The following is a 26,473-nucleotide window of genomic DNA, read 5'->3' on the forward strand; positions in this document are numbered from 1 at the left end:
CAGAGAATTCCAGATTCACCAGTCTCTGTGTGAAGAAGTTTTTCCTCATAATATTTCACTTTATTACATAGAAAGCAATGTATAGGGACTCCTCATCCCCACCCCCCACTCCCAAGTTATTGAAACTTTCTATTCCTGTGAACTGTACATAACCATAATAGGTCTCAGATCAGAAATGGAGGCACAAACACAGAAAATGTCAGAAAATACCTGCAGCTCCAGAGCAGTGGCACATCCATCCTGCCATACTCCTACTAGAGTGCTCAATTGCACGTGCAGACTACACACAAGTTGGGTGTTTGTAAACCGGGAGGAGATGATCAAAGATGTTCTCAGCCCACTGCTCTACTCTCTCTACACTCATGGGGCACCACAGTAACATAGCAGTTAGCACAGCACTATTACAGCTCAGGGCAAAGGAGTTCAATTCCAACACCATCCGTAAGATCACAAGCACGAGAAAATCTGCAGATGCTGGAAATTCAAGCCACACACACAAAACGGTGGTGGAATGCAGCAGGCCAGGCAGCATCTACAGGAAGCACAGTCAACGTTTCAGGCCGAGACCCTTTGAGTCCACTTCTTCCTATAGATGCTGCCTGACCTGCTGCATTCCACCAGCATTTTGTGTGTGTGTTACCATCCGTAAGATGTTTGTACATCCTTTTGAAATCATGTGGGTTTCCTCCCACATTCCAAAGATGAACCAGTTAGTAGGTTGATTGGTCATTATAAATGGTCTTGTGATTAGGCTAGGATTAAATAGGTGGATTGCCAAGCCAAAAGGGCTGTTCCACACTATCTCCAGTTAAAATAAAATGATGATGGCTAGTCACAGCTCAAATGCTATCTATAAATATGCCAATGAAACAGTGTATAGGCATGAGATTGATCAATCACAACAACCTACACTCAATGGTAAAACCAATTGCAGACTTAGGATAAGAAAGTCAGAAAACACACCAGTCATCAAGATGTCAACAGTGGAAATTGTAAGTAGCTTCAAGTTCCTGGATGTCAACATCTCAGTGGCTCCTTCCTGGGCCCAACATATTGATGCAATCACAAAGACAGTACACCAGTAGCTATACTTCATTAGGAATTTGGAGTGTTTTTTTTAATGTTACCAAAGACTAACATATTTCCACAGCTGCACAGTGAGCATTCAGATTGGTTGTATAATCTCCTGCTATAGAAGCTCCAATGCAGTATTGAAAAAAGCTAGAGGGTTGTGGACTCAAGCAGATGCAGCATCAGCACTAGCTTCCCCATCAAAATGCTGCTTGGATTATAGCATGACTTGAGGATAGGGTGACAGACCAGGGCTTTGGGATAAAGGAGGATGAGAGATGACCTGACAAATGTACAAGGGAGATAAGGAGCACAAGCCAAGCAGGTAGCTAAACATTGTCCCAGGGCAGAATTGGCTAATGAAGGGACATAATTTTAAGGTGATTGGAACACCCTGCCAGGAGTGATGGTAGAGGAAGATACATTAGGAACATTTAAGAAACACTTGGGTACATGGATGATAGAAAAGCAGAGGGCTATGTAGCAGGTTAAAAGGTCAGCACAACATCCTATGCTTTGTTCCATTTAATACTTGGGAGCAACATTCAGATCCATTTCCCTCTTCATTCAGGATCACCACTGAATGGCATCTTTCAACCAATATTTACTACCTTAACATTACTGTAGCAAGACTTGAGGAATCCTGCACTGCAATACATCAAGTGTGTGGGTAGGTGAACACTTGTTAGTATTCATAACCAAGGCCTTTGGATCAAATTTGGATATGTGTATTCACTCATTTGGTAGTGTGCCTAACAATTAGCATGAAATTGGGAGAACAATGTAGATAAGGACAAGGTGTACTTATTGATAAGTTACATTCCAAGTACTGGTTTGACACTGTCAAGCACAAATGATACCCGGCAAGTCAAACTGAATACATTATTCAAATTCCATTGACACCACTATCTGGCAAAAACTGGTTACATTACTTCATTGTTAGTTATCTAGAAGCTTACAAATTAAGGTATTATGATTCAATTAGCATATATAAAGCAAGAGTGAAACCACATCATTCCTGTTACTGAATTTGTTGGACTATGCCAATTGTGTTGCAGATGATCAAAACTCAAGTCTACATTTTTATCCAATGCAAATAAATCATCAGGTGTAGAAGTCCCCACAATCCACATGTTCTTAAGCTACCAAGTTATGAGAAATCAAACACTGCTTCAAAGGCACAACAGGTACCCAAATTTATATCATTGCCATTAAATAGTCAGAACACAAACTTCACAATGATCACATCAAGGAAATTTAACATTAGTATTTTGCCATTCTTCCAAGTTAAAATGCCAATCACTTAACAGAATTGAAAATTAACCATTTTTGCCAGTGAAGTTATAAAAAAGCAAAACTGAGAAATTAATCCAAACCAATAATTATATCCATGGTAGATGAACCAATCACATACCTTAGCTGTGTATTTGAATTCACTTCAATTGCAATTAAATTGTAGCACACAACCAAACTACTCTCATCAGAAGGCAAGAATCATTTTGATCTTGCAGTAGTTCTTCCAATCAAGGCCACCGAAATTTCCTTTACCCCTTTAACAGTTGTACCTTCAATGTACTAAGTTGTCCCAAGAGGACTAAGTGAATACAGACATCAAGTTATTCAAGATTAAAACTTACTATCTTTAAAGCACCAGATCAGTACTACTGAAATTGAACCAGAATGTAAATTTAGTTTTGTATTGCATTACTGTATATAATTTGACCTGAAACTAGATTGTAGTCTTAATGAGATCTCTTGTATTTTCTGAATATCTAAACAGCTATGGCATTCAAGGGTGATTTATGATTCAGTGCTCCCATGGTTCTGAGTGCAATACCAGCTCAGTTTCACTCCAAGTAGACTAACTTGTACCAACCAAATGGGTAACAAAACCACTGAATATCCATCATAAATTTAAAACAAACTGAATGTCCAGTACTATATTGCAATGTTGAATACCAATATATCAAACGAAATATGCTGGAAATGAGTTATTGACATCCTGTATCTGCAGTGCTTTCTACCCATTTCACCATGATGCTCTTCTGCATCTTCCACTACCACATACACACCAATCCCTACCTTGATTACAATAATTTATCACCCACTAAAATGCAATTTCACTTCCATTTATGAAATGCAGCACATTAATGGACATGGATCACTATTTACATACTTCAACTATTTCTCATTAAAATTTGAGACAAAAATAAATACACTTCTTGGAAACAGGCAAGTGACTTGCAAATCGTCAATAAGGAAACATTTAGTATCAAATGCCAAGGTGAAATGAAAAACTTTACAAGTTATTTATTAGTGTACATACTAAAACATCGACTAAAAGCACTTACTCTTAAATATACAGCTTTCCTGGAATGCATTTTACATACCAAAGTCAAATTTAATGACTTTGTCCATCATATTGCTACAAAAAGTAACATATGCAATCAACTCAAACATTTCCCACAAGATTAAAAGTCCACGAAATGACAAGGATGGCAGTTTGTACATCTGGCATTGTTTATTGCAGCATCACTGGAAATTTCTTCCAGACTAATGGGAATAACATCTCCCTCCCTTTTGGTGTCAGCAGCTCAAGCAGTCAAGAAAATGATTGTGCCTAATCTTCTTCCTCAGATTCTCTCAAGGAACATTTGTCATCAGATTCTTCTACAGGTTCAATAGTCAGCTTGGACTCTGTTTCCTCAGCTTCTTGTGATTCCAGCTTCAACTCTTCAGAACCATGTGCTTCTTCAGCTTCCTGTTCTGACTCCAGCATTAATTCATCAGCACTCTGTCCAGTTAATTTCTGCGCAGAAAAAAAATGGTTACTCAAGGATTTAAACTAATTCAAATCAAGCAAAGTAGGGCTAGGATAATTAACACAGGACTGATGGTCTGAAGGTGGCAAGAATATCTTGGACTCATCCAGTGAGACCATGCAAGTAGAACTCTGGAACAAGTTGCATTCACTAGCTGAGGTTAGAATAAGCATCAATAGACCACAGGAGCCACAGCAGATAAGCAGGCAGATCATGGAAAAATTGCAAAATCAGTTACTGTGGTCATTTTAGCTTCCCCAATATTGACTGGGGCTCCCACGTCAGCATTTAGATGGAACAGGGTTTGTTGGGTGCATAAAGGAGATTTCCTGCTGATTGTCCCACTAGGGCTGTGCTAGACTTCATTGAAGAATGAGCTTTGCCAGGTGATTGAAATTTCAGTGAGGGTACATTTTGGGAACAGCAACCATACATGTTCAGTCTTATGTGCAAGGGCAAGACTGATTTTCAGCTGAAAATGCTAACTTGGGGGAAGGCCAATACAACTACTAGGCAGGAACACATACCAATCCTCAGAGGGATCAGAAGTGGAGAGTGAGCAGTTTCAAGTTCCTGGGTGTCAAGATCTGAGGACCTAACCTGGTCCCAACATATTGATGCAGCTATAAAGGCGGCAAGACAGTGACTGCATTTCATTAGGAGTTTGAAGAGATATGGTATGTCAACAAGAACATTCAAAAACTTCTATAGATGTACCATGGAGAGCATTCTGATAGACTGCATCACTGTTTGGTATGGGGGGGGCGGGGTGCTACTGCACTGGACCAAAAGAAGCTGCAGACGGTCACAAATTTAGACTGCTCCATCTTGGGTATTAGACTACAAAGTACCCAGGACATCTTTAAGGCGTGTTCTCTCAAAGGCAGTGCCAACTTTTAAGGACCTCCCCAGCACCAGAGCATGCCTTTTTCTGTTACCATCAGGTGGGAGGTACAGAAGCCTGAAGTCACACATTCAGCAATTCAAGAACAGCTTCTTTTCCTCTGCCATCTGATTCCTAAATGGACATTGAACCCATGAACACTATCGCACTTTTGAATATACATTATTTCTGTTTTTGCATGATTTTTAATCTATTCAACATACATATGGTGATTTATTTATTCTATTATGTATTGCATTGAACTGCTGCTGCTAAGTTAAATTTCATGACACATACCAGTGATAATAAACCTGATTCTGATTCTAAGTAGATTGGGAGCAGCTGAGTGGGACAATCCACATCTATCCCCCTCCTAACCGTGACCCACTTGTCTGCCTCCCGTGGCCCCGGCGTGACCACCTGCCTTCCACTCCTCTCTATCACCTCCTCACTCTCCCTGACCAGACGAAGGTCATCGAGCTGCAGCTCCAGTTCCGTAACGCGGTCCCTTAGGAGCTGCATCTCGATGCACTTGGCGCAGATGTAGACGTCCGGGAGGCTTGGAGACTCCAGGGCCTCCCACATCCGACACCGAGAACAGCAAACTGCCCTCACAGTCATAACATGTGCCCCTTAACAACAGGTACTCCTGTTTGAGTACTGTTGGGGGGGACAGCTTACCCGGGGGAAGCGACAGTGGCCCTGCCTCTGGCAGAGTCTGGCCCTGTAGCTCAGAAGGGTAGGGCAAGGAAGAGGAGGGCAGTTGTGATAGGGGACTCGATAGTAAGGGGGTCAGATAGGCGATTCTGTGGACGCAGTCCAGAGACTCGGATGGTAGTTTGCCTCCCTGGTGCCAGGGTCCGGGATATTTCTGATCGTGTCCAAGATATCCTGAAGTGGGAGGGTGAAGAGCCAGAGGTCCTGGTACATATAGGTACCAATGACATAGGTAGGAAAAGGGATGAGGTCCTGAAAGAAGAATATAGGGAGCTAGGAAGGGAGTTGAGAAAAAGGACCGCAAAGGTAGTAATCTCGGGATTACTGCCTGTGCCACGCGACAGTGAGAGTAGGAATGCGATGAGGTGGAGGATAAATGCGTGGCTGAGGGATTGGAGCAGGGGGCAGGGATTCAAGTTTTTGGGTCATTGGGACCTCTTTTGGCGCAGGTGTGACCTGTACAAAAAGGACGGGTTACACTTAAATCCTCGGGGGACCAATATCCTGGCAGGGAGATTAGCGGGGGCTACTGAGGTGACTTTAAACTAGAAGGGTTGGGGGGTGGGAATCAAATTAAAGCGGCTAGGTGTGAGGAGGTTAGTTCACAACAGAGGGATGGGAACCAGTGCAGAGAGACAGAGGGGTGTAAAGTGAGCGTAGAAGCAAAAAGTACAAAGGGGAAAAGTAAAAGTGGCAGGCCGACAAATCCAGGGCAAGCATTAAAAAGGGCTAAGAGAGTTGTAAAAGAGTGCCTGAAGGCTTTATGTGTCAATGCAAGGAGCATTCGTAATAAGGTGGATGAATTGAAAGTGCAGATTGTTATTAATGATTATGATATAGTTGGGATCACAGAGACATGGCTCCAGGGTGACCAGGGATGGGAGCTCAACGTTCAGGGATATTCAATATTCAGGAGGGATAGACACGAAGGAAGGGGAGGTGGGGTGGCGTTGCTGGTTAAAAAAGAGATTAACGCAATAGAAAGGAAGGACATAAGCCGGGAAGATGTGGAATCGATATGGGTAGAGCTGCGTAACACTAAGGGGCAGAAGACGCTGGTGGGAGTTGTGTACAGGCCACCTAACAGTAGTAGTGAGGTCGGAGATGGTATTAAACAGGAAATTAGAAATGTGTGCAATAAAGGAACAGCAGTTATAATGGGTGACTTCAATCTACATGTAGACTGGGTGAACCAAATTGGTAAAGGTGCTGAGGAAGAGGATTTCTTGGAATGTATGCGGGATGGTTTTTTGAACCAACATGTCGAGGAACCGACTAGAGAGCAGGCTATTCTGGACTGGGTTTTGAGCAATGAGGAAGGGTTAATTAGCGATCTTGTCGTGAGAGGCCCCTTGGGTAAGAGTGACCATAATATGGTGGAATTCTTCATTAACATGGAGAGTGACGTAGTTAATTCAGAAACAAAGGTTCTGAACTTAAAGAGGGGTAACTTTGAAGGTATGAGACATGAATTAGCTAAGATAGACTGGCAAATGACACTTCAAGGATTGACGGTGGATATGCAATGGCAGGCATTTAAAGGTTGCATGGATGAACTACAACAATTGTTCATCCCAGTTTGGCAAAAGAATAAATCAAGGAAGGTAGTGCACCCGTGGCTGACAAGAGAAATTAGGGATAGTATCAATTCCAAAGAAGTAGCATACAAATTAGCCAGAGAAAGTGGCTCACCTGAGGACTGGGAGAAATTCAGAGTTCAGCAGAGGAGGACAAAGGGCTTAATTAGGAAGGGGAAAAAAGATTATGAGAGAAAACTGGCAGAGAACATAAAAACGGACTGTAAAAGCTTTTATAGATATGTAAAAAGGAAAAGACTGATAAAGACAAATGTAGGTCCCCTGCAAACAGAAACAGGTGAATTGATTATGGGGAGCAAGGACATGGCAGACCAATTGAATAATTACTTTGGTTCTGTCTTCACTAAGGAGGACATAAATAATCTTCCAGAAATAGTAAGGGACAGAGGGTCCAGTGAGATGGAGGAACTGAGCGAAATACATGTTAGTAGGGAAGTGGTGTTAGGTAAATTGAAGGGATTGAAGGCAGATAAATCCCCAGGGCCAGATGGTCTGCATCCCAGAGTGCTTAAGGAAGTGGCCCAAGAAATAGTGGATGCATTAGTGATAATTTTTCAAAACTCGTTAGATTCTGGACTAGTTCCTGAGGATTGGAGGGTGGCTAATGTAACCCCACTTTTTAAAAAAGGAGGGAGAGAGAAACCGGGGAATTATAGGCCAGTTAGCCTAACGTCGGTGGTGGGGAAACTGCTGGAGTCAGTTATCAAGGATGTGATAACAGCACATTTGGAAAGCGGTGAAATGATCGGACAAAGTCAGCATGGATTTGTGAAAGGAAAATCATGTCTGACGAATCTCATAGAATTTTTTGAGGATGTAACTAGTAGAGTGGATAGGGGAGAACCAGTGGATGTGGTATATTTGGATTTTCAAAAGGCTTTTGACAAGGTCCCACATAGGAGATTAGTGTGCAAACTTAAAGCACACGGTATTGGGGGTAAGGTATTGGTGTGGGTGGAGAATTGGTTAGCAGACAGGAAGCAAAGAGTGGGAATAAACGGGACCTTTTCAGAATGGCAGGCGGTGACTAGTGGGGTACCGCAAGGCTCAGTGCTGGGACCCCAGTTGTTTACAATATATATTAATGACTTGGATGAGGGAATTAAATGCAGCATCTCCAAGTTTGCGGATGACACGAAGCTGGGTGGCAGTGTTAGCAGTGAGGAGGATGCTAAGAGGATGCAGGGTGACTTGGATAGGTTGGGTGAGTGGGCAAACTCATGGCAGATGCAATTTAATGTGGATAAATGTGAAGTTATCCACTTTGGTGGCAAAAATAGGAAAACAGATTATTATCTGAATGGTGGCCGATTAGGAAAAGGGGAGGTGCAACGAGACCTGGGTGTCATTATACACCAGTCATTGAAAGTGGGCATGCAGGTACAGCAGGCGGTGAAAAAGGCGAACGGTATGCTGGCATTTATAGCGAGAGGATTCAAGTACAGGAGCAGGGAGGTACTACTGCAGTTGTACAAGGCCTTGGTGAGACCACACCTGGAGTATTGTGTGCAGTTTTGGTCCCCTAATCTGAGGAAAGACATCTTTGCCATAGAGGGAGTACAAAGAAGGTTCACCAGATTGATTCCTGGGATGGCAGGTCTTTCATATGAAGAAAGACTGGATGAACTGGGCTTGTACTCGTTGGAATTTAGAAGATTGAGGGGGGATCTGATTGAAACGTATAAGATCCTAAAGGGATTGGACAGGCTAGATGCAGGAAGATTGTTCCCGATGTTGGGGAGGTCTAGAACGAGGGGTCACAGTTTGAGGATAGAGGGGAAGCCTTTTAGGACCGAGGTTAGGAAAAACTTCTTCACACAGAGAGTGGTGACTCTGTGGAATTCTCTGCCACAGCAAACTGTTGAGGCCAGTTCATTAGCTATGTTTAAAAGGAAGTTAGATATGGCCCTTGTGGCTACAGGGGTCAGGGGGTATGGAGGGAAGGCTGGGTTCTGAGTTGGATGATCAGCCATGATCATAATAAATGGCGGTGCAGGCTCGAAGGGCCGAATGGCCTACTCCTGCACCTATTTTCTATGTTTCTATCATAGAGGCCAGAATTCAGAACTCCTGACTGGGAAAGGCTGCAAGGTTCAGGAACCATAGATGACAGTGATATTGCAAGTTTAATCAAAGGAAGCACGTTAGGCTAAGAAAGCAGAGATCAAAAAGGCCCTTGAATACAGGAAGTATGGAAAAACAAATTAGAAAGATGAAGAGGGGACTTATCCTTGGCACGTAGGATTAATGAGAATCCCAAGGCATATTACACATGTTACAAGCAAGAGGCTAGTTAGGGAAAGGATAAATCCACTGAAGGACAATGGAGGGAATTTATGTACTAAGCCACAAGAAATTTGCAAGCTCCTCAATGAGCGCTTCATATCAGCATTCACTAAAGACATGGAGAATGGTGAAATTAGGGAACATGTTGATATTCTACACAATGTCAATATAAAAGGTGGTGCTGAGTGTCTTGAAAAAGACCCAATGTGGACAAGTCCCCAGGGCCTGATGAAATCTATCCAAAGATGGAAGCAGGAAGGAGATTGCTGGGGCCTTAGGAGATGCTTATCCTCTATACTCAGGAGGGTTGCAAGATAGCCAATATTGTTCCCTTGAAGGCAGGGCAAACCAAATTATAGGCATTTGAGCCTTACATCAGTAGTAAGGAAACTCCAAAGATTCTTAAGGATATTTACTCATATTCAAAGGCTATAAAATAACTATAGCAGATTAATGCACACATTGAAGAGTTTATATTACACACTATTTCAGTAGTGCAAATTGTAGACATGCTTGAAACAATCTCCCCAAAGCAAGAAATTACAGAACAGCAGCAACAGGCTCTTTGGCCCAATATCCAAGCTGAGCATCAAGTGTCTTTCTATATGAATGCCACTTATCAGCACTTGATCTATTATCTTCAAATGCTAATCTAGATGCCAAAATGGTGAGTGTACCTGCCCCCTCCCAGGCACCCAATTCTGAGATCAGCACAAGTGGTTAAGGGACTAGTTGTTCAGGGATGCATTAGAAGTAACATTCAGCAGGGAATATAAGAGGGGAGGAAAATAATAAGGTACAATAAAACCAGATGTTCCCAAATTCCTGGAAATTTGCACCTGAGTTCTACTAGTGGACATTTGCTTTAACTGTTACTGAGCAATTTAGTGTAAAATAAGAATTGTATGATAAAAATGTCAAGCCATCGTTAAATGCTGGAATAATCCAGAACTTTTATAAAATTACTTCATTGCTTCAACTGTTTTATGAGCTGTTGATACTTAAATTTAAAATTCCTTTAACAGCAATCATATGGCATGAAATTACCCCAGGAATTAAAATTGCATTATGAAAAATTCATATTTATAAACTTGAAAATTTGAAAGATGAAAATTTTAGATGAAGTTTTAAAGCCACAGGTTCAATTCCAATCAGTGTATAACAAGTATTTCTGGTACAAGTGCTAAAACCAAGCTTCAAATGTCCTTATCCAGGCTTTATATATTTATTCTATTTTAGAGTACAGAACAGAACCATCTGGCCCAACAAACCATGCCACCCAGCAACCCACCTATTTAACACTAAGCTAAACACAGGATAATTTACAATGATTAATTAACCTACTAACTGGTAGGTCTTTAAATTGTTGGAGGAAGAAACTGGTGCATTGAAAAAATACACATGATCACAGGGAGAACATACAAACTCCTTACAGAAGACACTGGAATTGAACTCTGACACTGAGCTGTAATAGCATTACATTAACCACTCCACTATTGGTGTTCAATGACAAACCACCCAACTCAGAAATCTACTCACCTCAATTATATCAGCCATGTACTGTACATGTTCTGCTAATTCCATTAAATCTTGGTTCTCTTTCTGCAACTTCAAAATATCTTCATCTTTAAGTTCAATTTCTTTGTGTAACTATAAGTAGAAGAGTACATTTCAATCATTTCTAAATTTTAGTATTCAGATGGCAGATGACTGATTAGATAATATCAATAGTACTTACTCTTTCATTTTCTTGCAAAACCTGGAAAAGGGCTTTTCTCCGCTCCTCTGCTAGCTCCTTCCAGTACAGAGAACTAGGATTTGCTGCAAATGCCAAATCATAAGATTTAATCTGCTGTGGAAAGTTAAAAGCCAAGATGCTTGTATTTCCAAATGTTGTAACAGAACCAGAACACTTACACTTAACAAGAAGTTGGTAAGCTTCTTTTGTCATATCAGTCCCTGAGTTTTCATTGTTGCACCCTGCAAAGTCTTGAGGGATCTGTGTGCGTGATTTCTTGCAGCTCTTTGGTTGATCATCATTCCAGTACTTTCTTTTAGGAGACTGCTTGTGGGACTACAAAACAAATACAAATGATCAACACAAATAAGCTGGAGAAACTCAGTGGTTCAGGCAAGGAAACTGACAGTCAACTTTGGTGTTGAGACCATTCAGCAGACAAATCATCACCTTTATTCTATGCTTTTGCTTTAAAATTCACTGGCCATTTTATTAGGTACACCTGCACATTAATGCAAGTATCAGCCAACTCAATGCATGAAAGCATACCGACATGTTCAAGTGTTTCGGTTGTTCAGACCAAATATCAGAATGGGGAAGAAATGTGATCCAAGTGACTGACTGTGGACTGATTATTGGTGCCAGAATGGATGTTTTCAGCATCTCAGAAACTGATTGATCTCCTGGGGTTGTCACACAAACAGTCTCTAGTTAACAGAGAATGGCCTGAACAAAAAAAAACATCCACTAAGTGGCAGTTCTGTGGATGAAAATGCCTTGGAGATCTCAGGAGAACAGCCACTGGTTCAAGCTGTCAGGAAGGCAACAGTAACTCAAATAACTATGTGTCACAACAACAGCATGCAGAAGAGCATCTCTGAATGCACAACACATCAAACCTCGAAGTGGATGGGCTACATCAGAAGCACACACTGTTCCAAAGTTCCACTCCTGTACCAAATAACGTAGTTCTTGTTTGTGTAAAAGACAAAAAGGAATGAAAGCCAATTACACAAATCAATTTCTACCATGAAATTGCAATTCCATGAACAATTTCCAATTGCTGACTGGAAACTTGGCATAAAAAATTAATGCAAAGCAAAATTAAACACCAAACCTAGATTACTTGCATATGAACATTAAGGTGAAGTGAGGAAAGTTGCATGTGACCTACCTCATTTATCCTGCCAACAAGCTGATCCGAAGTAGCAACAGGTTGAATTACTTGTAATGTTCGTCTTAGTGATGTATGACTTGCAACTCCACTGGTGAAATTCTAGTAGAAACAAAATCAATGCTGAATATTTATTAGGTACCTTTTGTATATTGGGCAATATTGCAGGGCTCAAGTAAAACTCACTGAGGATTGTTCTGAAATATTAACTGAGTTAAAGCTTCTTTCCCAATCTCACCATCTGAATGAACATCAATGGTGATTACAGACAAATGAGCAGATACCCATTTTCATTAAAGTCCAGTTAATGGTATAGACAATTATTTTCTTCAAATGCAACAACAAATCACAACTAGCAAACCAAAGTCACTTTGATAGCCCTGCCTTTTTCAGAGACCTCAAGTTCTAGATATAAGGCAGTTTGTGGGAAAGGAAAAGAACTCATTGTCACATCATTTCCTCAGATTAAATACTTACAAAGGACTTCAACAGGCACTCATTGAAAATTTTTCAAATGTAGTATTTGCTTATGTAACAAAGGTGCTGGATTTCAACAGATTTGGAAGCACTCTGGTCGTGCACCAACAAATGGATGACATATCTGCTGAACACTTCCAGTATTCTATTTGTACTTCAGAGCATGTGGTCTGAGGTGGGGGGGGGGGGGCTTATTAGAATACTAAAGCCAGAAAAACTCAATTGGCTGAAAAGCCCAAGTCATGAAAAAAAGTTATCATTTCCAACAGCGACAGATTTTTTAAGCTACAACTATAAGCTTTGATCAGTGTTACAAGATGGCAAACATGTAGAAAACGGGAATGGATTTTTTCATCAAGGCATTATATTGAATATATAGCACCAAATAAACACACTAATTGTTTTTGTTCTATCCACCACGAAGAGTCAGAAGAGCCTCCCACCTGATAACTACCATTAATTCTTTCCCAGTTACTATGGTATCAAGGTGAGATGTCAACTTGAATCTTGACAATAGGACGTTATGAAACAATCTACTTTTAAATCGATACTACACAATTTCAAATCAATGTGCTATTAGCTCAACCATATTCATAAGCATATTGTTATACAACATTCAATTCCAAAATTAAATGGAGATTCATTTTATATAAAAACATTAATTATGAGGCTATTAAAGCCTGGTCCATTACTAATATTCATAGGTCTGACCAACTTTACTTTGCCTTCCTACCTAGCAGCAAGCTTTTATTTCCTTGCTCATTAGACATCATCTAGCCTTGCCTTACAGAAACTTAAGTTGACTTATACTGCCTTTTGAACAATATTTTAAGGGCTGGGGGGGAAATCACCCTTTAAAAATATTACCTACTTTCAATTAGTGATCCTAATTTTAGACTCTTCCAAAGAGGAAACCTCCTCTTCACATCCTCAAACCCATTTCACGGCTTTAGTGATATATACAATTGATGATCTGCACACAGAACATCATTAAAAAAAGCTACAATGAAAATCAGAACAGAGGATCAACAATCTATCAATGCTGCCAATCAATCAGATCAAGGATTAATGAGATCAGAATGCTAAATTCATAGCTGAAAGCTGCAGGAGTACCGGGTTTAAATTTGTGGGAGATTGGCATCAGTATTGGCGGAAGCTGTTCCAATGGGACAGGGTCAACTTGAACCATGCTGAGACCAGAGTACTGGTGAATCGTGTATCTAGGGCTGTGGATAGGGCTTTAAATTAAATAGTATATATATTTCAATGCTAGGAGTATTGCGGGGAAGGCGGATGAGTTGAGGGCGTGGATTGACATGTGGAATTATCATGTTGTAGCAATTAGTGAAACTTGGCTACAGGAGGGGCAGGACTGGCAGCTTAATATTCCAGGGTTCCGATGTTTCAGATGTGATCGAGGCAGAGGAATGAAAGGTGGGGGAGTAGCATTGCTTGTTAGGGAAAATATTACAGAAGTGCTCAGGCAGGACAGATTAGAGGGCTTGTCTACTGAGTCTTTGTGGGTGGAGCTGAGAAACAGGAAAGGTATGGCCACATTAGTGGGATTGTATTACAGACCACCCAATAGTCAACGAGACTTGGAAGAGCAAATCTGCAGAGAGATAGCAGGCAACTTCAGGAAACAAAGTTGTGGTGGTAGGGGATTTTAATTTTCCATACATTGATTGGGACTCCCATACTGTTAGGGGTCTAGATGGTTTAGAGTTTGTAAAATATGTTCAGGAAAGTTTTCTAAATCAATATATAGAGGGACCAACTAGAGAGGATGCAATATTGGATCTCCTGTTAGGTAACGAATTAGGGCAAGTGACAGAAGTCTGTGTTGGGGAGCACTTTGGTTCCAGTGATCATAACACCATTAGTTTCAATTTGATCATGGATAAGGATACATCTGGTCCTAGGGTTGAGGTTCTGAACTGGAAGGCAGCCAAATTTGAAGAAATGAGAAAGGATCTAAAAAGCGTGGATTGGGACAGGTTGTTCTCTGGCAAAGATGTGATTGGTAGGTGGGAAGCCTTCAAAGGGGAAATTTTGAGAGTGCAGAGTTTGTATGTTCCTGTCAGGATTAAAGGCAAATTGAATAGGAATAAGGAACCTTGGTTCTCAAGGGATATTGCAACTCTGATAAAGAAGAAGAGGGAGTTGTATGAAATGAATAGGAAACAGGGGGTAAATCAGGTGCTTGAGGAGTATAAGAAGTGCAAGAAAATACTTAAGAAAGAAATCAGGAGGGCTAAAAGACATGAGGTTGCCTTGGCAATCAAAGTGAAGGATAATCCAAAGAGCTTTTATAAGTATATTAAGAGCAAAAGGATTGTCAGGGATAAAATTGGTCCTCTTGAAGATCAGAGTGGTCGGCTTTGTGCGGAACCAAAGGAAATGGGGGAGATCTTAAATAGGTTTTTTGCATCTGTATTTACTAAGGAAGCTGGCATGAAATCTATGGAATTGAGGGAATCAAGTAGTGAGACCATGGAAACTGTACAGATTGAAAAGGAGGAGGTGCTTGCTGTCTTGAGGAAAATTAAAGTGGATAAATCCCCGGGACCTGACAGGGTGTTCCCTCGGACCTTGAAGGAGACTAGTGTTGAAATTGCGGGGGCCCTGGCAGAAATATTTAAAATGTCGCTGTCTACGGGTGAAGTGCCGGAGGATTGGAGAGTGGCTCATGTTGTTCCGTTGTTTAAAAAAGGATCGAAAAGTAATCCAGGAAATTATAGGTCGGTGAGTATAACGTCAGTAGTAGGTAAGTTATTGGAGGGAGTACTAAGAGACAGAATCTACAAGCATTTGGATAGACAGGGGCTTATTGGGGAGAGTCAACATGGCTTTGTGCGTGGTAGGTCATGTTTGACCAATCTGTTGGAGTTTTTCGAGGAGGTTACCAGGAAAGCGGATGAAGGGAAGGCAGTGGATATTGCCTACACGGACTTCAGTAAGGCCTTTGACAAGGTCCCGCATGAGAGGTTAGTTAGGAAAATTCAGTCGCTAGGTATACATGGAGAGGTGGTAAATTGGATTAGACATTGGCTCGATGGAAGAAGCCAGAGAGTGGTGGTAGAGAATTGCTTCTCTGAGTGGAGGCCTGTGACTTGTGGTGTGCCACAGGGATCAGTGCTGGGTCCATTGTTATTTGTCATCTATATCAATGATCTGGATGATAATGTGGTAAATTGGATCAGCAAGTTTGCTGATGACACAAAGATTGGAGGTGGAGTAGACAGTGAGGAAGGTTTTCAGAGCCTGCAGAGGGACTTGGACCATCTGGAAAAATGGGCTGAAAAATGGCAGATGGAGTTTAATACTAACAAGTGTGAGGTATTGCACGTTGGAAGGACAAACCAACGTAGAACATACAGGGTTAATGGTAAGGCACTGAGCAGTGCAGTGGAACAGAGGGATCTGGGAATACAGATACAAAATTCCCTAAAAGTGTCGTCACAGGTAGATAGGGTCGTAAAGAGAGCTTTTGGTACATTGGCCTTTATTAATCGAAGTATTGAGTATAAGAGTTGGAATGTTCTGACGAGGTTGTATAAGGCATTGGTGAGGCCGAATCTGGAGTATTGTGTTCAGTTTTGGTCACCAAATTACAGGAAGGATATAAATAAGGTTGAAAGAGTGCAGAGAAGGTTTACAAGGATGTTGCCGGGACTTGAGAAACTCAGTTACAGAGAAACGTTGAATAGGTTAGGACTTTATTCCCTGGAGCGTAGAAGAATGAGGGGAGATTTGATAGAGGTATATAAAATCATGATGGGTATAGATAGAGTGAATGCAAGAAGGCTTTTTCCACTGAGGCAAGGGGGAAAAAAAAACCAGAGGACATGGGTTAAGGGTGAGAGGGGAAAAGTTTAAAGGGAACATTGGGGAGGCTTCTTCACACAGAGTGTGGTGGGAGTATGGAATGAGCTGCCAGACGAGGTGGTAAATGCGGGCTCTTTTTTAACATTTAAGAATAAATTGGACAGATACATGGATGGGAGGTGTATGGAGGGATATGGTCCATGTGCAGGTTAGTGGGACTAGGCAGAAAATGGTTCGGCACAGCCAAGAAGGGCCAAAAGACCTGTTTCTGTGCTGTAGTTTCTATAGTTCTATAGGAGGGGAGTGGATTCAACAGCATGGAAAGTATAGATAAAGTAAGGGAAGGAGCATGCAGAAGTAATGGAAGTCTCCAGAATAAGTAACAAAATGTTCATAAAGGCTTAAGAATTAAAGGGTGGTGAATACAGGACTTTTATTTTTGAATGAATGCAATATGAAACAAGGTAGATAATTTTGTAGTGCAATAAAAATTATGACATTGTACAACTACTGAGTTGTGGTTGAAAAAAAATCACAACTGGGAACCTGATGTCCAAGGATACAATATCAAAAAGACAGGCAGGTGGATGGGGGGGGGGGCAGGGGGGAAGGAGGAGAGAAGTGGGTGACTTTGATAGAAAAAAAATTAAATAAAACCTTTAGAAAAGTAACAAAAAGAACAGAAAATGTCAAATTCTTGCAACACAAAATGCTGGAGGAACTCAGCAGGCCAGGCAGCATCTATGGAAAAAAGTACAGTCAACATTTTGGGCCGAAACCCTTCAGCAGGACTGGAGAAAAAAGCTGAGGAGTAGATTTGAAAGAAGTGGGGGGAGGGGGGGAAGAGAGACAGAGAAACAACAGGCAATAGGTGAAATTTAAGAGAGGGAGGGATGGAGCCAAGAGCTAGCAAACTGATTGGTGAAAGAGAGAAGGCCATGAAAGAATGAAGGGGGAAGGAGGCGATGGGCAGGCAAGGAAATAACATGAGAGAGGGACAAAGGGATGAGAAATGGTGTGCAGGCATTACTAGAAGTTTGAGAAATCAATGCTCATGCCATCAGGTTGGAGGCTACCCAGACAGAATACAAGGTGCTATTCTTCCAACTTAAGTGTCTTATCCCAACAGTGGAGGCCATATCAGAATGGGAATGGAAAGTGGAATTAAAATGGGTGGCCACTGGGAGATCCCACTTGTTCTGGCGGACGGATGTAGATACTCAGCGAAGCAGTCTCCCAATTTATGCAAGTACTATACGAGGCATTGCAGAGGCCCCACTTAAGACTACGGAGCAGTTTTGGGTCCTTGTCTAAACAAGGATCTGCTGACATTGGAGAGGTCTAGAGGCAGCTTCTCCAGAACGATCCCAGGAATAGTATTAGGTGTGTTTTGAAGGCTCTGGGCTGTACCCACTGGAGTTTATAAGAATGGGGTGGGAGTGAAAAGAGGATGTATCCTACCATGTGGGAGTCTAGAATCAGAAAGCCTAGCCTTACAATACAAGAACATCTCTTTAGAACAGATGAGGGTGGGGGGGCCGGAGAAGAAATATCTTTAGGCAGTGAATCTAGAATTCATTGCCACATACTGCTGTGGAGTCCAAGTCATTGGGTAGATTTAAAGTAGAGGTTGATAGATTCTTGATTAGTACTGGCAACAGATTACCGAGAAAAGACAAGAGAATGAACAGGGTTTAGAGGAAAAATACACCAGCCATGATGGAATGGCACAGCAGGTTCAATGGGCCAAATGACTTTATTCTGCTCTGATGTTTTATGCTCCAACATACTTCTGGTCCCTTATCCCACATTTCCCTCAGAATCAAAGATTGCACTGGAGCCAAAAAATTCCAATATGTTCCCATTTCAGCCATATCCTCATAGTGTGTACCTGGTCTGAGATATTCCAGCTAGAAGAAACAGCCCCTTGGTATCCACCCTATCAACCTGCTAGAATCATGTATTACACACGCCTGAAATTGTAGGTAAATCTTATACTCCAACTCAAATGCCAAGTTAGAGCAACCCAGCACATGCGAAATCAAATCTACAGCACACTGGGTCCAAAGGCAAGTACACGAGATGTAGAAATCTAAACAGTACATAATGGTTTGCAAAGCCCTGCAGATCTTACTTTTCCTTTTCCATTCTAAACATTTTGCTAAAATACCAAAAGATCTCCCTTCCTAGATTTGTGCACAGGAATGAAATCTATCGCACTTACCTAACCTGCCCTATACAAGCTTACATAATTGATTCTTAACAACCTTCTGAAAAAGTTACTCTGGTTGCATTTAAATATGATAATTGCACCATGCTGCATCTACAAAGTTCATTTATGGATAGAAATACTGCTGTGTTGTGTGTGTTCGTCCATCGTTGACGTCGATGAGGACCTCAACACCATTATGTTGGTGTCAAGACTAGCGTGTGATTTGGATTTAAGTGTGGGAGAGTTGTACAGTGTCAGCCTCACTCTCTTCCCAATTTCCATCTGGATCCAGTGGCAAGACAGAGTCAAGACGGCTGGAGATGGGACTAGGCGCAGTAGATGACCAGGACGTCTTCTGTGTCTTGTCCTGCTCTATACATTCCATGATACTTGCAGAGGCCGCCTTCTTGACCGTTGGACCTTCCATCGGTCTCGTCCGTTCAATCCACCGGAGTCTGTCTTCACGTGCTAGGATAGACAACTCCCTATCTCACCGAGGGTTTGAGACCCGTCGACTACCCTCACCTGGTTTAGCCAGCTTGTCGAAGCCGTTACCCGGGGTGTGGCTGCTGTCACATGCAAACAGCTATGGTAACATCATCAATCACATTACATCAAATGAGTGAATTATAAACAATCCAAATGAAAGACCATTGACAGCTATGACAGTACAAGGCTTACAAAGTTCTAAAGTTTTAAATACTACAGAAATAAGAACTGCATTCAATACTTTTAAAAATTTCTAACCAGTAAAAATCATTAATTGTACCTACTAGGCCCAAATTAAGTTGTATACTTCAGAATACATTAGCCCAAGCAGTTAAGGCGGGTACCAAATCAGTGTCCTATTCTGGAGTACTGCCTTATCACTGTACCTAACCCAAGTACAAAGCTTTATTTACTAAAGTTGGAATTGATTCATCTTTCTTTAATGATTGATTAAGCTTCTACCATAAAATAGAAAACAAAGGTAGATTAAAGGCATGATTAGGATTGATGTTAGCTGTATTCATGCATTACATTGCAAGCGTGGGAAAATAATTTATATTCTACATGTAGTAACAGAATTCCCACGGTAAAGTTACTTCACTACAGATTATGACTCCCATGGTGTAGGACACACCTTACCAAGCGTGGGAAAGTGCTACACAAAAGGTTGTAGACATCATTAAAGATTAAACCATGCAGCTTAGTAATTTTTCAAGGTGAACATATGCCAACAATGCTGCTTCAGCAGTTAACCCATCACTTATAAAACAGTACCTGAAGTACAAAAACTTTAAGAGTAAGGTATGTTTTAATATTATGCAAATAGATTGACTTTTGAAGCAGCTGTAAATCTGGCCATTTACTAAATCTAAATACCAACAATTAAATCTAAATACCAACAATTTAAAGCAAAATGCAGTTTAAAAACTTTGCCAATGGGAAAGTTTTATTTCCCTGCAAGCAAACCCATTGTAAATGTTCATCCATACCATAGTGTGCCAAGACCATTATCATTACTGGCATATTTACCTTTATGGAAGGTGTGCTGTTATCAGCATCAAATCTGTGTTTCATATTTGTGGTCATTGTTAGACCTAGAAGGCAAAAAGAACTGAAAATGAAATTCAAATAGCCCATTAAAACAGTAAAGAAAAAGCATCCTAACAGCCTTTGATCTACATGTTTGTTTCTCACCCTTTGTCATAAAGCATGCATTTGGATTTCAGACCTCATTAGGACCTTGTAAGATTTGTAATGAGATACTAAATTTTTAGCTTCCAGACCAACCCATCCTCTTACCCCTTACCACTATAGCTTATTTTCTAAACTTCAAAAAGTTACACTAATTGGAACTTCAATACTGAAAACTTGAGTTAAATGACTGTTACAGTTTGAACTAAGACTATTTTAAAAAATGATAGGGCTGTTTTAAGGTATAAAAATGTGTATACCATGAAACAGAATTCCATACTGTTCATACATTTTGTATTCAATCTATTTCCAAACACCTCCATTCAAAAGGGACTCAAGAAATTTACAACTGCTTCCTCAAATCCGGGTTATAAAAAGTAAATGGAACACTTTCAGAACGTTGTAATGGTTTTCTTTCTGGTAAAGAATGTGCTTTGCCCACATATTGTTCAAAATTAAGGCAGAATACAGTAATCGCTTTCCAATCAGTTTTACACCTTTAAGACCCTTCAAGAATGTGGTGCAGTGGATTCTAACACCATTTTACTAGTGCTCAGACCAGCATTTCAACTACAACAGGTGAAATATTGCCTTGGACAATCACAAACCAGATAGGTACCAGTGATTAAAATTGTATGAACAGATCCATAAAAATTGAACTAATTACTGTTTTTCAAGAAATGACTCAAGCTGGAATGTCACACTCATCACAGAAGTTAAGTGATAAAAGACATGACAGCATACTGAACAGATTGAACAGCTTTGTACGTCAATACGTTACCAGCTGCACTTGTACAAACTGACTGAAAACGTCCCTCCAATTTGATATTTTTTTTTAAAAATGCAGAGCAATTCAAGGATCTAATGTTTCGTACTGATGTCCCAGGATATGAACAATATAGCTTCAGATGGAAACTTCGTTTGGAGGGAAAGTGCTTCATCAGGAAAGAACAAAGGAACAGCAGCAGCAAGCATCCTACACTGCAACCTATTCTAAGCAGGGACAAAACAAAAATTATTCATGGTAATTTCAAATATCACCAAATTGACAACTTTAGTGCATTAGGAGATGCAATGAAATCGTCAAATAGATACAATTCACTAGAGCCCAACAATTCTAGAAGCATCGAGGTTAAATGGCTCAGATTACGATTTCGAATTATTACGATTCCCTTTCGAGCATCCCTCAACACAACTACCTCCATTCAAAACCCATCCAATTGGGACATCTAACTGTATGCCGACTGTGATGCAGACAGGATTAACTACGACCAAACAATGCAGCAGCATTAAATCGTGTTAGTCGAACCCACAGGCAATTACAGACTGATTACAACTACAGGCACAAACGTACAAACCGGAGATGTTTGGGGGGGGGGGGTCGGCCAGCTGCCCAGGACAGGTGGATACCCACTAGGTCGGGCGTGTTAGGATGCAAAGAGAGTCCTTACAATCTAATACGACGCAGGGTTTACATAACAAGAGGCTAGCCCTAACCCACCCGGTCGGGATCGGACAGACCCGGCGCGGGGCCCGGGACCCGCAACCCTGGCCGGGGGAAAAGGTCCACCCTTAATCCCAAGAGAAGCTACTGACCGCCCTCAGTCCCCTACCACCGGTGAAGGAGCTCCACAGCAGCCACTCACCCGCCCACGGCCGTGTGTCAGACCGCACCGGCACCTTCACGCTACCGAGCAATTCCCCTTGCCGCCTTCGGCTCGAGCTTAAAATATCTCCTGGTCACGTGACAGCCGCGCGCGCAGGGAGGCGGGGCCCGGCGACGAGCATTGTGGGCGAAAGGTAAAATCAACGTTTCCTAAATCCGCCCTTGCTATCAGCAGCATATCCCTCACAAAATGCAAGAGCGTCTGCGCTATAAATGTTCGTCCGAGAAGAAGAAAAACGAACGGCAGGGAAAAGCCGCGGGTTACGCGAGAGTGACGCAAGTGCTCGCGCGTACAATTTAAACCGAGTGAGGGCAGCGGAAATGTTTGCGCATGCGCATGCGCTACTGCCTTGGGGATAAACAGCACTGGAGTTCGGTACAAGGAAAACTTCGGCGTTTCTTTTGCTGCTTTCTATCTCTGCTCACTTAGCTTGAATGTACACAACGGTGTCATCATCCTCATCAGGTGCCGTGCCCACTTTGAGCTGTGACTGCCATGGTCCACACACTCCTGTTTCGGGTCAAGTGGATCAATTCATTGGCATTCATTTCCAGTTCTCTGGCTGCTGTCTCCATCATCATTTGTCTTTGTCTTCCTCTTGCTTTCTTCCCTTCAATCTTTCCCATAATTACCGTGCATTCTAACTCCTCTTTCCTAATCACATGTCCAATTAAGTTACGTTGCCTTTTCATGATCTCATACATTATTTCTCTTTTTGTGTTTGCTCTGTTCATGACATTCTCGTTAGATATTCGTTTTGTCCATGATATTCTTTGCATCCTCCTCAAAAACCACATCTCTGCTGCTTCAATTCGTTTCATGTTACTAAATATCGCCCAACATTCTGAGCCATATAACATAACTGGATATGTAATATTGATGTGACTCGGTGTAGATTGAACAACCAACTTTTATTCACCAGACTTCCATTTTTTAAACCCTTTTTCCACGTCCTGACGTCATACGCACTCTGACGCTACGATTACTCACACAATATATTACATCCCCCTTCTCAAGATTTTTTTTACAACACTGTGAATTACCAAAACAATGCCTCTAGGTGTGCCCTTCTTACAGTGCAACAACTATGACATAAACTAAAAAAAATCTTACCTTGTACTGTATTCTGCATTGTATTTTACAATACTAATAGCAGTGTATTTTCTTTTACTAACATGGACTAATAAACCTTTTAATTCACTCCTTGGAACTTATGTGTGACTTTGCCTCAAACTGTATGTCGAGTCTCTGTATCTAGCTGGAAGTTTGACTTGTCTCCCAGACCGTGTGTGATACAACTGTGACTGTGCTTGACCTTCATCCGTGTCAGTCTCACGAGTGACCTCTGTGTCTCTGTGGTCTGCATCATTCTTGGTGTCGTTTGTTTCCATGTCTGTATATGTGGAAATGTCCTGTGCATCTGTACATGGAAACTCACTCTCGCCTGTCTTCAGCAGATGCTTCCTGTTCCTCCCGTAGACTCTTCCATCGGGCGTGCGAACTATGAAGGATCTTGGTTGCTGATGTCTGTTCACAACCACAGCTGGTTGCCAAGTGTCTCCTCTCTGTATTCTGACATTTTCACCGGTATGCAGATCTGGCAACTGTATTGTATGTCTGTCATAGTAGCTCTTTTGCATTATTTTTGCTTGTACTTTTGCTTGTCATGTACGTGAGCATTACCTTCAGGAGTCAATAGAGTTGCGGATGTTGGCAGTTTGGACTTCAGACGACGTCCCATCAACAGCTGAGCAGGAGAGAACCCCACACCCTCAGTCGGTGTGTTGCGGTATTCAAGCAGAGCAATGTAAGGGTCACCGTTGTTGCTTTGTGCCTTCTTGAGCATGTTCTTGACAGTTTGTACAGTTCTCTCTGCTTGTCCATTAGACTGAGCGTGCCCTGGACTAGAAGTAACATGTTGAAATTCCCAGCTTTCTGAGAACCCTCTGAACTCACCACTGGCATATCGTGGACCATCGTCACTAACGACAATATCTGGAATATCATGTCTTGCGAATGTCGACTTCATTGCGGTAATGACACCTCGACTGGACGCGTCACTTGGTGATCTCCGGATATTTTGAATAGTAGTCCACACAAAGCAGATATTCTGCACCATTGTAGTGAAAGAGATCTGTGCCAATCTTCTCCCATGGTCTTCCTGGTATTGGTTGGGAAGCAGAGGCTCTCTTTGATTGCTGTTTTTGTTTTCATTACAGACAGCACACTGAGACACAATGTCCTCTATCTGAGTTGACATGCCTGGCCAACAGAGAATATCCCTTGCTCTTTCTTTACATTTCACTATCCCCAGGGGTGACTCATGAATTCTGTTGAGCGTTTCCTGTCTCATTTGGTTTGGTACGATGAGTTTTGCCGTTTTGATCATTAGTCCTGATGCATAGCTGATTTCCTCTTTAAATGCCCAGTATTTCTGCATTTCCTTTGGAACATCTTTTCTTTCTGTTGGCCATCCATTCATTGTAATATCTCTTAGCATTTGCATTTCAGGATCATCTGCAGTAACTTTCCTGAACATGTTCAACTTCTCCTCAGAGATGGGTAGCTGAGGTGTAACCCAGTTGACCTCCAGCTCTCTTCCTAGCAACTCTTCCTTTTGCTCTTTGAGGTAAGCACGGCTCAAAGCATCAGCGATGTACATTTCTTCTCCTGGCTTATAGATGACTGTGAGAGTGTACCTCTGTAGCCTGAGAAGCATCCTTTGCAGCCTCATAGGAGCTTGGTGGAGTGGCTTTTTGAAGATGCTCTCAAGTGGTTTGTGATCACTCTCAACCTGGATTTCTTTGCCATATACATATTGGTGGAACTTCTCACACCCATAAACTATGGCGAGTAATTCCTCGATTTGAGCATATCGGCATTGACAGTCCATAAGTGCTCATGATGCATATGCCACAGGCCTCCCATCCTGCAGTATAACAGCTCCTATTCCCTCCGAACTGGCATCCACAGACATCGTCACTGGTTTATTGACATCATAGAACTTGAGTGCTGGTGCATTGGTAACCAACTGCTTCAATGTGTCAAAACTTCTCTTTTGTTCATCTTCCCAATGCCATTCAGTGCTGCTCTCTAGTAGCTTTCGGAGTGGAGTGTTGACCTCTGATAAGTTGGGAATGAATTTGTCAAGATACTGTATCATGCCCATGACCCTCAATAGTTCTTGCTTGATTTCGGGTGGTGGTAGTGGTACAGCTTTTCATTATCTGGCTTTAGCCCATCAGCGCTGAGTACATGACCTATGTACTTGATCTCTGTAGTTCTGATCTTACATTTACTTTTGTTCAGTTTTAGGTTGTACTCACGTGCTCTCTCCAGGAGCTTCCTCAGTCTCTGATCATGTTCATCAATTGTGTTGCCCCATATCAGCAAATCATCAATGGTATTGACCACCCCGTCCAGGCCTTCAATCACTTGTGCCACGGATCTCTGGAATACCTCTGATGCAGAAGAAATCCCAAAGGGTAGACGCAGGAAACGATATCTCCTTATGGGCGTGTTGAAAGTGCATAATTTGGAACTTTCTTCATCCAGCTTGATCTGCCAGAAACCTTGATTTGCGTCTAATACTGAAAAATATTTTGCATTAGGCATCTGGGAGACAACCTCTTCAACCGTGAGCAGTGAATAGTGCTCTCTTTTGATGGCTTGGTTGAGATCTTGTGGATCCATGCAAATCCTCGTCTTTTTTTCTGTGACCACTGTCACCATACTATTCACCCAGTCGGTCGGTTCTATTTGTCTTGTTACGACTCCCATCTGTTCCATTCTGTGTAGCTCCTCCACTACTTGATCCCTGAGAGCTACTGGAATCTTTCTCGGGGCATGCACGATTGGTGCAATAGTTGGATCAATCTTGATATGGTGTTTCCCTGGTAAACATCCTAATCCAGAAAACAAGTCATCAAAGTCTTTGAGAATGTCATTTTCTTTTTCAACACCATAGATTCGCTTCACCAGGCCTAGCTTTGTGCATGTTGCTTTGCCCAGTATTGCTGAAACATGTTGCTGCACTATTTCAAACTCGATCTTGTATTTTTGACCTTTGTAAAAAACAGGTGAGTGCTTTTTTGCCCAGTGGCGCCGTCTTGTGGCCGAAATATGCAACAAGCTCGCAGGTGGATTTTTCCAGTCTTCCTCTGATGTCCAGTGAGTTGAATGTTTCTGCCGACATTATATTGCACTTTGCCCCAGTGTCAAGCCTAAATGTCACTTTCCTCCTGTTTATTTTCAGGTCTTGGGTCCAATCATCTTCATCCTCCATCTCTGCATTGTCAATATTCTTGATGCATACCTCCT

At 41.7% G+C, this 26,473-nt stretch overlaps 1 protein-coding gene across 1 annotated transcript; it reads right to left on the bottom strand.

Annotated features, from left to right (window-relative positions):
- Window positions 1-1,743: 1,743 nt before the first annotated feature.
- Window positions 1,744-22,239, bottom strand: gmnn (geminin DNA replication inhibitor). The gene is made up of 7 exons (XM_063069865.1): window positions 22,133-22,239; window positions 20,325-20,389; window positions 12,290-12,391; window positions 11,295-11,451; window positions 11,116-11,198; window positions 10,917-11,027; window positions 1,744-3,880 (listed from the first exon to the last, which is right to left on the bottom strand). Exons 2-7 carry the CDS (start codon window positions 20,379-20,381, stop codon window positions 3,692-3,694), a joined length of 699 nt encoding a protein of 232 aa, XP_062925935.1. The 5' UTR covers window positions 20,382-20,389; window positions 22,133-22,239; the 3' UTR covers window positions 1,744-3,691.
- Window positions 22,240-26,473: the final 4,234 nt, after the last annotated feature.

The sequence above is a fragment of the Mobula hypostoma genome, chromosome 17, assembly GCF_963921235.1.
Source record: "Mobula hypostoma chromosome 17, sMobHyp1.1, whole genome shotgun sequence".
Taxonomy (NCBI): domain Eukaryota; kingdom Metazoa; phylum Chordata; class Chondrichthyes; order Myliobatiformes; family Myliobatidae; genus Mobula; species Mobula hypostoma.

Coding starts and splice junctions, on each gene's coding strand:
- gmnn (XM_063069865.1), bottom strand. CDS start 20,381: ATGACCACAAATATGAAACACAGATTTGATGCTGATAACAGCACACCT. Junction 11,452..12,289: donor TTGTTGGCAGGATAAATGAG/GTAGGTCACATG, acceptor TTTGTTTTGTAG/TCCCACAAGCAGTCTCCTAA. Junction 11,028..11,115: donor TTTTGCAAGAAAATGAAAGA/GTAAGTACTATT, acceptor TTCTACTTATAG/TTACACAAAGAAATTGAACT.